This window comes from Pyrgilauda ruficollis, unplaced genomic scaffold, assembly GCF_017590135.1.
Source record: "Pyrgilauda ruficollis isolate IOZ18807 unplaced genomic scaffold, ASM1759013v1 scaffold25, whole genome shotgun sequence".
Lineage (NCBI taxonomy): Eukaryota > Metazoa > Chordata > Aves > Passeriformes > Passeridae > Pyrgilauda > Pyrgilauda ruficollis.
Genome location: NW_024523822.1, coordinates 3156132 through 3172601, shown reverse-complemented (window position 1 = coordinate 3172601; position 16470 = coordinate 3156132). Strand labels below are relative to the sequence as shown.

At 35.1% G+C, this 16470-nt stretch overlaps 1 protein-coding gene across 2 annotated transcripts in view; it reads left to right on the top strand.

Moving 5' to 3' along the window:
• IPO11 (importin 11) overlaps nt 1-16470 on the top strand; it is a 75388-nt gene that overhangs the window by 32900 nt on the left and 26018 nt on the right. For both annotated transcript variants that reach the window (XM_041470762.1, XM_041470761.1), the window contains 8 exons: nt 1129-1242; nt 2484-2599; nt 4068-4144; nt 9032-9111; nt 9723-9803; nt 12208-12303; nt 13837-13950; nt 14834-14955. In XM_041470762.1, the coding sequence (XP_041326696.1) occupies nt 1129-1242; nt 2484-2599; nt 4068-4144; nt 9032-9111; nt 9723-9803; nt 12208-12303; nt 13837-13950; nt 14834-14955 (800 nt within the window). The remainder of the gene's footprint in view (nt 1-1128; nt 1243-2483; nt 2600-4067; nt 4145-9031; nt 9112-9722; nt 9804-12207; nt 12304-13836; nt 13951-14833; nt 14956-16470) is intronic.

The window sequence follows — 16470 nt, the reverse complement described above, 5'->3', positions numbered from 1 at the left end:
ATACATTTTTTGTGTTGAATCGGCTTTTAGAGTATCAAAGGATTTTTACACCTTGTGGCATTTTTTTAAATTTTATTCTTATTTGTGATTTATTCTAATTGTCTCATATCTGAACAAATATTTTAATCCATCTTACATATTAAAAAAGGCATTTTTGGGAAAAAAATGCTTTGCACTTACAGGGATTGTGCAGTTAAATTTGTAATTTCTTGTTGATAGTGATAGGGGTCAGAGTTGTCTCTACAACACTCTCCTTAACTGCACGACACATTTCAAATTCACGTTATGAATTCTCAGTACTTTAGTGTTAAAGTATGTGCTTCAGCTTTTACATTAAGAATTTGAAGATGGTTTTGCAGAATTAAACAATGAGTAGTTGGCTCCTTTTGTCTCAGGTTTTGTTGTGGTGGGTTTGGCTTGGATTTTTTTTTTTTTTTTCAGTATTACTGTATTAAGGACAGAGATAATGCATGTTTTTGAGTTTATCTCGTCTTTCTATAAGTAATCCTGTCTGAGACCTGGATGAAGCTTTCATAATTGTCCCTTGTAGAGAAAGTCAACATGACAGCAGATTTCCCTGCAGTTTAGAGAAGCAGAATTAAAACAAGTTGAGAAAGAACCCTTGAATATGTTTAGGTTAATTCCTAATTAAATACCTTCAAAGACAAATAGATTAACCTTTTAGTATTGAAGACCATAATAGAAAATAATACAGGCTAGGACAAATCTCTGAAAGTTACACAGTCTAACTCCTGCTCAAGGGCTCATTGACTCCAGAGGTTGTTCAGTTGTTTGTTTGTGGTTTTTTCGTTATTTGTTTGTTTTTTGTTGGGTTAATATGAAAATACCTCTGTGTATTAAGGTTTACATATTTTTTATGTCCTATTTTACTACATAAGCTTGATTGCTATGCACGGATATCACCATAAGTAATATGTTTGTTTCAAACTACTCTGCAGTCAGAAGTTACTTAAGCCACAGAGTAAAGAATACAGTGTTTTAGAAAGATTTAAGCAAACTCTGTGTTTCTACTGAGACAAAACCATGTATTTTTCAGAAGCTATGCTTGGGATAAATTATTAGTCTTGTTTCACATATTAAGAAACCAGTTTGTGTTCTGAACTTCAGATACGACCTTATGTGGGATGTTTGGTTCAGTATTTACCACTCCTTTGGAAGCAGAGTGAGGAGCACAACATGCTGCGATGTGCCATTCTAACCACCCTAATCCATCTCGTCCAGGTAAGGGAATCTGAGTCACATAAACATTGTCAGTACTTCCTACAGTTTTTTCTTGATGATAAAACAGCACATGGTTATATTACCTGCAGAATCTGTGGTATTAGCTACTTCTTTAATGCAGACTACATGCCACACTACCTTCTCCAACCCCTGCTGCATCTCAAAGAAAATGTGGTAGGACTAGCAGAGACCAAGAAAATTGCTCCTATGACAGTGTCTGTACAGGAACAGACTTAATATACAGTCTTGAATTTGTGGAAATGCATGACTTAAAAGGATGGCATTGTAGGGGTTAACAGTGCAGAGAAAGTGAAAGGGAAATAACAAATATTATTATGAAAGGAGAAATAAAGGTTCTTTCCAAAGTGGCGTGACTTTAAATGAAGAGGAAATAGATTTTTACCACAAACAAATTTTGAAAATTCTTCTTTCTGTCCCCTGTGGAGACTAAAATACTCATATTTTTTTTACAAAAGGTGTATCTCTTGGTGTAGGTAGACACAGAAAGATGAGACAGATATGTAGAAAAATATTTTTCTTTTAAGTAAGTAGATAAATACACAAAGAAGCTGTGACTTAGAAATATCAAATAATTTTGAATTTTCCATTATCAAAATACAGGAATTATGCAAGCTCAGCGTTCCACTAGCCTCACTTCTATTAAGTAGTAATATTATAAAATTTTGTAGTGCTGTTCAGTAATTGGCAGTTGTTCCCAATTTACTCTTCATTGTTCAAAAGTCTCATGGATCATTTAAAAAGTGAATCACTGTCATCAGTCTGTGAATCTCTGGGTAGCTATAAAAACAAACCTTTCTCCTGAATATTAGAATATATCAAATGAAAAGAATCAAAGAGTAATTTATTTCATGGCCTGTAAAATATTCAGCTTTTTGTCATTTGGTATTTGTTAAACTCATGACCTCTCCAAGAAAAAGAATGAACAGTGAATGTTTTTAGGAATGTGTGTTCTTTATAATTTTTTTCTTACAGACTATTGATTACTGGATTGTTTTCAAAAAAAAAAAAAAAACCTTCTCAAGACATGTTGAGAGAAGCATGAACCTTAGAAGTATCAGGCTATTTTATTGTTGTAAGAAATGGAAGCAAGTTCAACTTTTGATTTTTTGAATGCATGTTTACATGTGAATGTAACAGCAGTGTAGATCATTTCCATGCTATTTTTGAAATGCTTGGTTTAAGGCTTTTGATGTATTTTACATTTCTTACTTATTTTATAGGGACTGGGAGCAGACAGCAAGAATCTCTACCCTTTTCTACTTCCAGTTATCCAGCTAAGTACAGATGTTTCTCAGCCTCCACATGTCTATCTTTTGGAAGATGGTTTAGAGCTGTGGTAAGAATGTTTGCTTTATTTTTGTGTCCTCAGAAGAAAAGAAACTTATAGAAAGCTTTGAATATTAAATTTGATATGTTCTTGTTACCTTACCTTGACACCACCTATATCATACCTTTTCTCAGAAGACAGGAGGTTAGGAAATTTATATACTCACCTATTTTTAGGTGTGTTTCATCAATTATTCATTTTCAGGCAGTTGATACTGAAGATATCACTCTGTAGCAGGACTAAAAATCTAGACTCACTATAATTGTGTGCTAATTTAACAATTTGGTGTGCCTGACTTGGGGAGGACAGTGAGCAAGTGGGTCAGAGCTGGTTGCAGGAAGAGATGTCATAATTACAAGAATAAAATGTAGAAGTTACTTTCTGTACCTCAGACTGTTTGGTGACTGAACGAACATAAAACAAGAAGTGACACTGTGCTCAGCTTGCCATGAGCCTGATTTATTTGTTTCTGGTGTTGATGCTGTACGAGGGGAGAATATAAGAGGGGACCAAATTCTGAAGAACAGGAATACATAGGGTTTGTCTTGAAATAGTGAGTGATTCCTTTGATCTAAATTATACATGAGCATTTCAATTACAAATACTTAACCTACTAATGCTCTGTTCTATATATGCTGCAAAACTGAGATTTATAATGCTGGTGGCAACCACTAAAAGTGCAAGAGTGTCTCAAAATACAGAACTGGGGCCTTTTACCTGCATGAGTTCAGAACTTTTATATCTTCTTAATGACACTGATCTTGAGGTTGCTCTTCTGATGCCTGTGCAGAAGAATGATATTCTAAGATGCCTTTGAGCATCAGAGAAATCTGGAGAGCTGGCAGGGACAGTTAGGATTCTGAGGGCTTCTTCAACCAAGAGCAGGAAAACTACTAAGATATTTCACATAACCAGACATGTTATTTAAATGTGGTAATCCAATGCCTAAGATCTAGGAGAAAATGGAATTTGTTGCTGGGGCTTTAAATGCAAGCTTGATTTAGAACTACTGTTTTCAAATCTCAGTAATTTTAAATTGTTATAAACAGTCTAAGATAATGCCTCATTTCAGACTTAAAAAAAAACGTAAACGTGTGAGCTGGTCCATCACAGGTCACGTCTCCTTTGAGGTTTAGAACACAACATGTGTTGTCCTTGCACTGTAAATATCCCTCTCTACCCACCTTCTCCAAGTTCCCTGGCTGGCTACTTAGACATTCTCACTGTTGCATTTCAGAGCTTATGTTGTCTTTATAAAAAGACAGTGTCATGTTTTTTTTTTATTTTCCTACCTTGGCAAGACCTGTGCCTATATAGGTGGGGATTATTGCTCTGCTTGAAGTATGCTTCAGGGTAATTGTTACACATTGTTAATAACATAGATGGATACACAAAGTTAAAATATTTACATCTGTCAAAATGATGGCTCAATGTTACTCATACATCATCTGAAATATTTTGCTTGATCTGTTCTTAGGTTAGTGACGTTGGAGAATAGTCCGTGTCTTACTCCAGAACTCCTGAGAATATTTCAGAATATGTCTGCCCTTCTTGGTAAGTCTTTCAATAATAAAATTTCAGGGTTTCTTTTTTGCTGCTTGTGTTCATGCACTAAGCAATCCTCACGTGGTTGCAAGTACTAAAGGAGCTTGTAGAATTTAACAGAATGTAACAGAAATTTAGGAATAGGTTTTTGTCTGACTTTCTCCTATTTTTTAATATTTATGATCTACTTACCCTTCTTTTTTTAATATATTGGAGCTGCTGTACATGAAACATAAGACAAATTTCAGAGAAAGTTTATAATTTCAAAGGTTATTTTAAGAAGTTTCTGAAATTGAACATCAAATGTGCCAAGTGTTATTGATATTGATTATATGGAATACTTGCCTGTTCTGGTTACAAGAATAAAGTTATTAGCTTTTCCCTTATCCAGTTAATAACAACATAGGATGTTTTCAAACTACCTAAATATGTCTATAAACATTTGCATCAAGCACTGAAATGAAAAACAGCAGTTTGTTGGCAAAATATAAACTCAGTAATGAGAAATAGGATTCAATGCTTAGGAAATACTGATATTTCAGGTACTTTTGCTTCATAATTAAAGGGACTATAAAAATTCTGTGGTTTAATTTTATGTTAGTATGTTTGTGCTTAGATCTTTAGCAGTGTTTTTGAGGCTTCACCACTAATACAGCAAATGGGTCAATTTTTTTTGAGAAACATTTTCACAGAATTACAGAAGTTAGCTTTTTAATTGATAATTGTTTTCAGGACTTAATATTTTATTCTATTTCTACTGGTCAGTGAAAAGTTGTGTCATGCTAGGTGGGTGGATGGTGATGTCTTCTGTTACTTCCCCTTGTATACAAGATCTTGAATGACAAAACTGCTCTGTTTAATAATAGTGGCTTTATGGTTAAGTACTCCACAGCTACCGCTAAAATTCGGTGGCTGCTGAGTCCTGATGACTGTTGTGATCATCCATAACTACACACCTCCCCTTCTGCCTTCTTGTTCTGTGTCAATCACAGGTGGTATGTGCTGCAGGAAGCCTGCCCTGCATGAATGGCTGTGATTTTCATGATTTGTCACACTGCTAATCCGTTTGACTTAAATTCAGAAGTACTCAGCATTTGTGGCTCATTTGCTTGCTACTGATATTTTCCCCCCTGATACTTTTCAGAGTAGAGATGAGTAGAAATGAAAACCCTGGCATACTCTTAGAAAAGGTGGAGGTAGTCTAGAATATTCTACACTTGTAATGATTTCCTTGTTTTATGAATGAGTCCTGGAGAACAGTGATGCTCTCCTTTGGGAAAAAAATGCATTCTCAAGAGAAATTATTTATTCTGAAAAAAGAAAGCTGCATGGTGCTGGTAGAGTAAGTAGTACAGTTAAGCTGGGTAGAATTTCCTTAGGATGAGCCTTCAATCATGCTTATGTCAACCTTTTTTTTTATCAGGGCTGGGAGTGAAACACAGTAGCTGATGTGTAATCACAGAGTGATTTTGTCCTATAGGTTTCTGTACTACTTCACTTCCTGAGTATTTTTCTGAAAAACTGTTTTTCTGAGTGTCATGTTTGTCAAAAATTTTGATTGCCGCAAAATTATGCGCATTTTCCCAGGAAGTGGAAAGCTTTCTGCTATGCTCTTTTGCCTACAAATTCTGTCTCTTTACATCAGAAGAATCTGACTACACAGCCTCCACATGACACAGCCATGGTATTATGATGCTTAAATAGAGATGGAATTTTGGATTAGTGCTAACCTTATTTTAAAACATGGTAGTTAGAAAACCAGTACAAGACTGCCATCTGCTACCCATCAGGGAGCTGCTTCATTCAGGACACTTGAAAAAGAGATTCTTCACTTAAATCAAGTGCAACAGTACCATTTAAGGTGCAGCATCTTGCAAAAGAAAACATACTGATCACTGATGATCAGCAGTGCTAGTTAATTAAATAACTGTTCAGAGTTAAACCTGTAGCAGTTTTTCTAGTACACCAGCAGCAGTATTCAGCTGAAACTTCCAGCACTTAAAGTCAGGCTCTTCTGTCCTTCTTAGCATGGTGATGTAGCTGTCAGAACAAGGTGTTTTAAATGAGAAGTCAAAATTGCAAAGTTTTGTGTGTCTTAAGTGTCTGAGATAAGGCAAAAATTATAATCTCTCCAAGACTGGTTTTCAATTCAGTCTGAAGTCATCAGAGTAAAAGTTAAAGGACAGATGAGGTGAAGAGAAGTTCTGAATAGGTAACTGCCACACTTATGTCTTTTGGAGTAGGGGGAGAACTAGCAACAAGATGCTCCAGAAAATTAGTTCTTGAAAATACAATGTAAAGAATATTAACCTTCTGGCCTTTGTTTTCTGAATTTATTTTTACTGAATGGAATTACTTTAATATACAGGTAATGTAACTACTGTGCTGGTGTGTTTAACTTCTATATACATGTGTAAGTCATTCAGAAAATATGTCAGAGGTCAATATTGATGTAGAAGAGCTGGAGGGCAGGGAAAGAAGAATTCATGTGGGAGATTTTTGAACTTGAGGAGGAAAGATATTTATATATGTGGTTTTTATTTTCCTTTTTTAATTAATCAGAAAATAATATGTAGTTGTTCACTTCCAGATACAATTATCATTATGAAAAGATCTTTTTATATCCATTTCAGGATACTGCTGTTGTTGGAAGTGGATGTCAAAGGAGTTAGACAAGTCAATTAGATTTGCCTTCAGGAGCAGAATATTGCATTTGATATGAAGGCTTGATTTCACTCGCATAAGTTACCAACCTTCAAAGATTATGGTGCTGTCACTGATGTACAATAATTATTCACAGCATAATTGTCACATTTGGTTTTCAGTTCAGCACTGCTGCTACTGTTTAAACTCTGTTGAAGTGTAATTGCCCTGCAGAGTGATTGCACAGTCTCTTTAATACATCTCTTGCAATGTACTGAATAATGTGGAATGGAGAAATACATTAATTGTTTGAGGATGGAAGTGTTTCTGCACTGAGGCTGGTTAAAATGACAGTTGAATCTGATATAATTTCAGGTTGGGAATATGGTCATAATCTAGACATACCTGTTCTGAGAAGCATCAAGTGTAAAGTGCATGTGCTGTGTTTATAAAGGTACTGGCAAAAACCAGGTTACTGGAACTGGACTAACTCCTCTGATCCAAACAAAACTCAAAGGAGCACATTAATGAATTCAGAAAAATATATTTGATTCGGGAAATCCTGGCAAGAGACTTACTGTATAATTAGCTTCTAAATGTAGTTAGTTCAACATGAGATCTTTCTAGAAAATTTTGCTAAACATTGAGCTGCCAATGAGTGATGGAGGTTCTGTCATGTCCATTGCATCTGCCATACCTGTTTTCATTTTGACCTGAAGTGCAATTTTTGCTACACATCTTTTATTACCTTTTATTGGTTATCACAGAATCATGGATTGGAAAGTTATGGAAAAGCTAGTAGTACTTCCTGTTTATATGGCCATTTATTTAGAATTTGTTTGTTTGCTTCAGTGTCTGAAACTTTAAAATATTATTCTATCCAGTAAACAGAAACACACAAATGCAAGGAGAATGCAATGTGTAACTCTAGTAATATGCTACTAAAGCTAAACTCATAGGTATCTTGGAATCTTTTGATGAGCATATAGGATTGATAGGTGATCTCTTTTCAAGTCAAGAGATGAAAATAATCATAATAAATGATTACAAGATATGACCTGGGTACTGACATATAAGCATACTCATGAATGCAAAGCTGTCTTATGGCTATATCAAATGGAAGAACATTAATGTTATACCTAATGGGTGGAGTAAAAAAGAAAATCTGCTGAACCTCCCCAGAACTATACAGATGTTATAATGGAAAAGCCGCCATGGTCATGGTGATAACTAGTTTTGGCAGAAGTTTTTACATATAAATATCACTAGGTATAAGCCACACTTTCATATGACTACTTTCATCTAAGCCATGGGAGACACATAAAGTCTTAGCCAGGTGCTTGTTCCATCTGGTAAAGGAATTTTATTTAAAATTCATGTCAAAATATTTTCCTGTTGCTTCTCCATGATGGTTTTATTAGATATTTTAAAGGTGATGGAGCTGAGGTCCAATTCTTTTACCAAGAATAGTTTGTCTCCCAAACTGGTTTTAAGGAAATTTATCTCTTTGAGGTTTTTTGGTCTTTTGCCGTGTTTTTATACAATGTGGACTTTCTGCACTAGTATCAACATCCATGTGAAACTTTGAAACTTTTCATTTTGCTGTGAGTTCTGCTTATACATGTTTCAGAGTGATATTTATTTTTTTTTCTTAAACAGTCTTACAGGTAGTGCCTGAGGATATATCTTTTTTTCTCTCTTCAAGCTACTGCTGTATATCAATCTCTGTGTGTATCTATCTCTTAGGCGGGTATGCTCTCTTTACTCAAGTACTCAAGCTATGCCCTACAGCTCAGCATGTGTCAGCTCAATGCTATTTGCTATGGTATCTGGGTCAGAAGAGCAGAACTGCAATCTTTATTTCATTCTCTCTGCTCAGCATTTACTGACTCTGTGAGAGAGACCGTTTACCTGTAATTGCAAGTCTCTAAAGTACCTGTTTCGTATATTCTGTCTTTAATATCTTCTTAACCCAGTATTACATCCAAAATCTGACTTTTGTTTGTTTTTAGTTAGCACTGGCTTTTGAGATCGTAGGATTTCTTGTGCTTCCATTTGAGCACGAGAGCTGTCATCCCACATCTATAATTGTCTCTGCAGAGAGAGAGAGCCTGATTGGCACTGGATCTTTTTTCTCTTTGTTGGCATCTGGCACTACAAGCTGTGAGAGGAAAAGACTTTTAGAAGGAAATCATCTTGGTTGTACTTCAGTTTGGTGATCAGGTTCTGAATTGTGATTTCTGTTTTTTCCAGAGCTGAGTTCAGAAAATCTCAAAAATTGCTTTAAGATCATCAATGCTTATATTTTCTTGTCTTCATCTGAATTTTTGCAGGTATGTTACCATTATAGAAGGGTCCATATTACCACCTCAGTTCCTTACTGGCAAACTGTTTTTTCTCTCACCTCGAAGCATACCATACACACAAACATTTATACTCTTATTCATATATGTGTATACAAACATACTGTTCTGATATTAGTTCTTTATGGTGCACAGTGGACACTCACACTTGAGAAATATTATTATTTAGAATGAATGCTTTGAGGATTGATTTAGTAGTTTGATATCTGAATGGTCCTATGTTTTGATATCTGAATGGTCCTCTGTTAGGTAATAATACTTACTGTTATTATCCTGCCAGATTAAAATCAGGAATATACATGCTAGCAGGAGTAGAACAAGATATTATGCCTTGTTGTTACACCTTCTTTATTAGAAAATTCTTGGAGATTGATTGTTTAAATGTCCTGCAATGTTAGAAATGCGCAAAAATGCTTAGATTAGATTTTAATTCGTTTGGAATGATGAACATTTTAGCAGATACAATCTTTGAAGAGAAACTGGGTCTTTAGGCATATGTAAACCCTAAGAAATTGAGTTTTGAAATACATACAAATATATAAAATGCATTGTATAATACCTTCTTTTTTGTTTTATTTCAGATGTATGCTGCTGACCTATGTCGGTCATTTTGTGAGCTTTTGAAGGACATAACTATTGAAGGTCAAGTTCAAGTTTTAAAGGTGGAGTATAATGAAAATAATATCCAGAGGCTCAGCTCTGTAAATGTAATGTTTTCAAGTACAATTTAGAACATGTAGAAGAAACCAATGTATTTAGCAGAATTTGACATTGGAGTTAAACCCTGAGTGGTGGTTTAACTACTTACTTGAAGTGAGTGTAGAGCAAACCTAGTGAGTATAGAGCAAACTTCTCCTATCTTTATTGAATGTTGTATGTGTGTGGTCTCCGTGAAATTCCTTTGTGTATCATACTTCCATTTCTACCAGACACAGAGTTCAAACAGTCTTCGTTTGCCTTTGGCATAAGTTGCTGTTGTAATGGCCATAACTGCTTAAAGAAAGTTGCTAAAGATTTTTCAAAGCACCAGAAATTTATACTTCCACACAGCCTTCAAATGCTGCTGTGGAATTCATAAGTTTTTGAAATATTAATAACAGTAATTTGAATGTGTCTTTTGAAGAATTTCAGGAAATAAAGTTGGAATATACATTGAAAGATAACTGAGTAGTAGCTATAGAGTACTACTACTAACATCTCCAGTGGTTGTACTAACGGGGGGCTCTGTGTTGTTTATGAGAACTTGTACTTGAATTAAATTATTTATAAATGTCATAGGGGATATAAATTGGATCCCACCTGTCTCTTTGGTGGATTGCACAGCTGGTTCCAGGATCCAGGACAGAAAACAACTGGTGAAGTTCATAGTCTCCCATGTTTGTAGTTACTTATGTGAGGAGCTTAAGGCCTTTAGTTCTGAAATTTAAAATGTCAATTCCAGTCTATTCAGTGATATTATTTAAAGTCTGTAGTTGGGAAAATGTTTTATGCAGCAGCTTTGAATCAGATTTCTAAAATGGAATTATACTGCTAGTACAGAATAATTTATTCACTTGGGTCCCAGTGTGGCCTTGCTGAAAGATGTGTCTAGTATACTTGGAACACTTTCCGAGTAATGCCCTCTTGATTCCAGGGGGACGACTGAGCTATCATCCTTGTAAATATTTTTAGAAAGAGCAAAAGTTTCGTCAGGCTTTGCTATGCTGACTTGTTAAACAAAAAAAACCAAAATCTAGATAAGCATTGGGAACAGAAACACCCAGGGGTGTTTTCTGAAATAGTTTCATACAAACAGCTTTGGCTGGATTGTAAATAGACATTAGAACAGTAATTAAATTAATAAGGTTGAAAAATGCTAATTTAGACTGATAAGACAATTTGTTGCAAGATTGCTGAGGCTTTATGTGACCTGATTTTCTAATTATCTTGACACAGACAATAGAAGGTTTAAAAAGACTGGGCAAGGAACAAAGGATATGGCCAAAACTTCCAGTACCCAGAAAGATGAGTGGGAGAAAAGTTATGTTTACCTCTGTATATAATAAGCCTCTTTTATACCTCTGCATATTAAAAGTCTACAAAAATGAGAGGCATTGAGAAAGGTCAACTGCTTAACACTTCTCAATGCAAAAAATAGAGTATTAAATGAAACTATTGGGAACAAAGTTCAAAACGGAGAAAAAATATTTAGGAGAGATTGGTCAAGAGCACAAAAGAGTTTGGTCCTTGTTGAAATTCCTCTGAGGAGGAAGTAAATGGAGACCAGAAGTGTTTAGGTGTAGTACCTTTATGATACCTTTATGTGCTTTATAAACATATCAGTGTGTTCATGTGTGTTGTATCACTTTCTTTACCTGGAAGGAGGAGTGAGGAGCCTTCAACCCATTATTCACACAGCCTCTTTTCAGCTCTCTTGGTACAGGGGTAGAGCACAAACATATGGGCAAAAGAGAAATGGAAGAAGGCAGGAAAACAAATTACTTCCGAGAACAGCACATGGTGGGGGGGGGGGGGGGGGGAAAAGGGGCTGAAAAAAAAAGGGGGGGGGGGGGGGGGGGTGTGAAAAGGAGCTGAAAAACAAAGGGTAAAGACTTTAGACCTTGGGAACCAGAGCAGCACCTCTGAGAGCACACCTGCAAAGAGCTGGTAGGTCCTAATCAGCGGTTTCTCAAAAAAACGACATGACAAAGCTATGGAAATATACCCTGAACTGCTGGTACTTCACCCTACCAACCACCTCAATCTACTGCTTTTCCTGGAACCATAACAAGGTCCCTTTTCCCTAACCACCTCATCAACTTTGCCTGGGACAAGGGGAGGCTTGTGAGGTGCTTGGCTAGGTGGGTTTCATTGGCCTGTCAGCTTTCACCAGATGCATTTATGCAAATCAGGTTTGCAGAATATTTTACTAGAATATAGTTTCAGCAATGTGGGGTTTGCTGGTGTTTAATGGTGAAGCATCCTATGGAGACTTTATATGTGTACACTAGCACACATGGCTTTAAAGCGTTGGTTAAGATTTATGAATGTACTTTTCTAATGGTCTGATTTCCTTTTGTTCTTAAGGTTGTAGAAAATGTCCTAAAAGTCAACCCTGTGTTGGGTCCTCAAATGTTTCAACCTCTTCTGCCATCAGTATTCAGGGGGATTATAGAAGGGGAGGTAAGAGTTTCTTTAACTACTCTCTACTTTTCCTTTGGAAAATGAAAGTACCTTCCATTATCTCCATTTTTTTCACATTAATGTTGTATTTTCTCTTGTTTTAAGAGCATCTGATAGACTTTTCACATCTAGTTTGAAAATCTTTAAAGATAACACAGTAGCACAAGGAAAAACAACCTATCCACCACTTGTTTTGTCTTTTAGTGTTTGTTTTAATAAAATAGCACAAATTTTCTTCTGCTGTTCCACTGTTCCTTCACTATTAACATTTTTAAGAGCTATAACATTAGGCCTAATTTAGTCCTTAGTCGATGGTGGAGTTTTTTGTTTTTTTGTTTTTTTTTTTTTTTAAAGACACATAGTATTCCTTTTTAATTGTACTTGGATGAGAGAAAGGCAAACTGAACCAGGAGAAGATCAATTTGGCCTTCTTTTCCTAATTGGCGTATTTAATAGAAGAGCTGAAGGGTGTGAGAATGGTTTGTGTGAGATAGTCTTCAAGATTTTCTGGCTTACATGTCATAACTTCTCCATTTTCTCTCTTTGTATTTAGCAAACTTCTCTGTTGGATGAAAATGAGTAAAATCAAGTATGCTTTAACTGTGTTGAACCTTTCAGTTTCTATCAGGAATAAGTGGGTGGAATTCTTCAAGCTTTTTGACTTTTTTGATCAAAACCTTTGCTTTTTTATCAGTTGAAGACTTTCAAATATCAATAAGTAGCTCCAGTTTCTGAGTTGAATAAGATTTCCAAATTTAAGCCAAGTAATACTATATAGCAAAGTACTTTTTGTTGTTCAAAGCACAAAGATAGAGAGTGGGTTTTTAAAATGTCTTCTGATTTAAGGCTAATAAATTTATTATACCCTATTCACAATGTATTACTCTGGGTTAGAATTTTCAGATAAATATTGGCATTTTGTTTTTCAAATAGGCTGTTTTACAAAATATAGTCATATTGTTATATGCTGAATTTAATATGAAAAAAAATCTACAGCTTCTTTTAAAAGTAATAACCAAAGATAATAAACTAGTGAACTCATTACTGTATCCAGTTAATTTTGAGACACCTGCATATTAGTTTTTGATAAATGTATTATGGCTTCTATCTGAAAAAAGTAACAACTTCAGAAATACTAAGTGTTCTTAATTTTACTGAAATTGTAAGCAATAACTTGGAACCATAATCAACTTCAAAAGTAATATTTCAACAGTACAATAAACTGTTAGTTCCTTAAGATACAGGTTTTAAAATTTAAAGTAAAATCACCTTTCAAGTTGTCTTGGCCATTTGAATGAAATTGACTTTGAAATTGCCATAGTTTTCATATTGTAAGAACTGAGAACTCTGGTAAAGATTGCTCACTCAGTCTTCTCTTCCTAGATGCTCTTAAATTGCAATTTATAATTTAAAATTCAGTGAAAGACGTAAGGATTGCATACAAGTATTTTCCAGGTATTGCTGTTGTGTGTGTCAAATATTTTTCTTTTACTTAAACTAAGCACCTTTTGTTTTGGTTTATTTTCATTTCAGAGATACCCAGTGGTGATGTCTACTTATCTGGGGATCATGGGTAGAGTTCTACTACAAAATGCAAGGTTTTTTTCATTACTTTTGAGCCAGATGGCATGTGAATTGGGTCAGGAGGTAAGGTTTATTGTCCTTTTTTGTCCTTTTGGGTTTTTTGTGTCTTGGTATTTCAGCTGTATTACTTAGGGAAATCTTAGTTTCTTTTGCCCTGAATAAATTTTTCCCTCTGTTATCCATGCTTGAATCTTGAAAAGGGCTCTTCTCCCTCCTTCTCTCCGTTCCCTGAACACCTTGTAGCAACTTTTACATGTTCCCATAATTAGTTAAAACATCCCATTCAAATTTTTATATAGTCCCTAAATTCTCTTCCTGCATCCCACAATTAGCCATGTAAATGGCCTTAGTTCACATGCAATTGTAGGATGAGAATTTCTTTCCCTGTGCCATCTTGATGGGTTTTGCAGCCTAGAGAATGGTCTAATCATTCTCCCCTGAATTTCTAGAGTATCAAATACAGTGTGCTTCAGTTTCACTGGTGAAGTTACTGAGAGTCTTTTGCTATAAGTATTCTATTATGTCTTTCAGTGAAATTTGCTTTTCTGGGGTATAATACAGTTTTCAAACAGATAACAACTAGTCTTTTTAAATTTGTCACTGTGTAGATAAAACAGAATAAGTCCATGTGTTTTGTTTCTGTGAGACTGTTAGGGAAAAATGGAATAATTTGCTGTCCTGAATTAGTTCCCTCTCCATAAATGAAATGCATTTCAAGCATCTAGGTTACAGCTGATGGTATGGAGGGTTCAGGGCCTGGAAGCATTGTCATAGAAAATTTAAAAAGTACCTTTTGCTTATTACTTCTGTCAGACATACGGCTGTATGGTGTCTTTCCAAGACTAAATAATGTATTCATTTGTTAGAAAAATTAAAACAAGTTATTTTCTAAACACACTTATAACTTACTTATAACTGAAAAAGAACCTTGTGTTTCCCAATGCAGTTGGACCAAATTCTTGGTAACATCATTGAAATGTGGGTTGATCGGATGGATAACATCACTCAGCCAGAAAGAAGAAAACTTTCTGCTTTGGCATTGCTTTCTCTTCTGCCATCATTGAACAGGTAAGAAAACATACAGTATCTTAAATAAGAATGCTCCAAAGGCCCTTGGAATTGTTTTTAAAGTATTTCACAATTCTGCAGCTAAATATTCCAAGACAAATAGTTTTATTTGCTTGTTTTTCTCCCCCAAGAGAAATTTTAAAAAGATAGAACTTGTATGCTACATTATATTGACTTTTTATTTGACTTCATAAGCACTGCAGTAACCTTTCTTCCATTTCATAGGCAATGTCATTTAGCTAAAGTGAGAAACCAGCATTGCAGATTTTATTATTGATTCTCATATCAACTTAGAACTATCTGCTTCTCTCATCTGTGATTAAGTAGTTGCTTTAGTTGACATGTTACTATTTTGGTGTTCCTTCCAGGGAACAATGTTCAGTTTTCTTTCCTGTTGTAGGTGATCTGAACTTTCATCCCAGTTTTCTCCTTTATGACATTAAATGGAAGAAATAGTTACTATGGAAGACTGTGTTGTTGCTGTGAAACCATTTTTCCACTGTCGGTTTTATAGCAAGACGATTTTACTGTTATCTGTTCAGTAGCCATCATCATTGCTGGATATACATAGAAAATGAAAGTTTTAAATGAAAATGCTGAATACACTGACTGCTAGGTTGTCAATACTAGAAGACTTGTAATCCGTTTAGGTGAGACTTCAGTCCGTAGTTACCTTCAGATTATTTTTATCTGTTTGACATTCAGGAAGACAAGGCTGCGTGAGTTTACATTTAGTCTGCTGGGTTTCCTGAACAGTCTTGTCTGTTATTGGATGTTGCTCCCAAATCATAAAAGCTACGTTAGTATCTGTAGAATATGTAGTATTTGTCCAAGCTGTAGTCTATGTAGTCACTATCTAAAAAAAAATCAGGGAACACTTATATGTAATTTAGAGGCTTCACTGTTTTTTATATGCACAGAAATTTTTCCTTTTTTTGGTCAAATGGATAGTCAGGATGACCATATAGCTAAAGGTGAACCAAGCAGATGCTTTAAGAGGTTTTTTCCCCAGTACAATACAGTAACAGTATTATGTTGTTTATAAGTATATTTGAAATGTTTTTAAGGAGGTGTTAGCTAAAATTTGAGGTGCTGAACTACATCTGTCTTCCTGTGAAGTTTCTGTTAAAGAGAGGAAGGAAAAAAGTAAATTCCTTTAGATAACCATGTTATTTTGAACTATGTTCAGCTGCTCCAGATTTCCTGCTGTAAAAGGCAATTATTTCTGGCAGTCCTTAACTTAATAAAACCTTCTGCAAATGACAGTTTTATTTTTCAGTTACCCATATCATTTAAGAAAGCTGCTTCTCAAATAAAAAGTCTCTCTTTAGTGGACGTATTCTCATTTAGTGGACATCAAAGCTATGGAAATTTCACTTATACAATAATACTGTCAAACTTAGCTTTAGACAGAGTGTGTGAAATGGATTCTGTCAATTGATTGTTCCTTTTACTAGAACAATTAGAATTAGAATGTGGGCCACTTTGGTTTTGCTGTATCTCGGGGATTATACT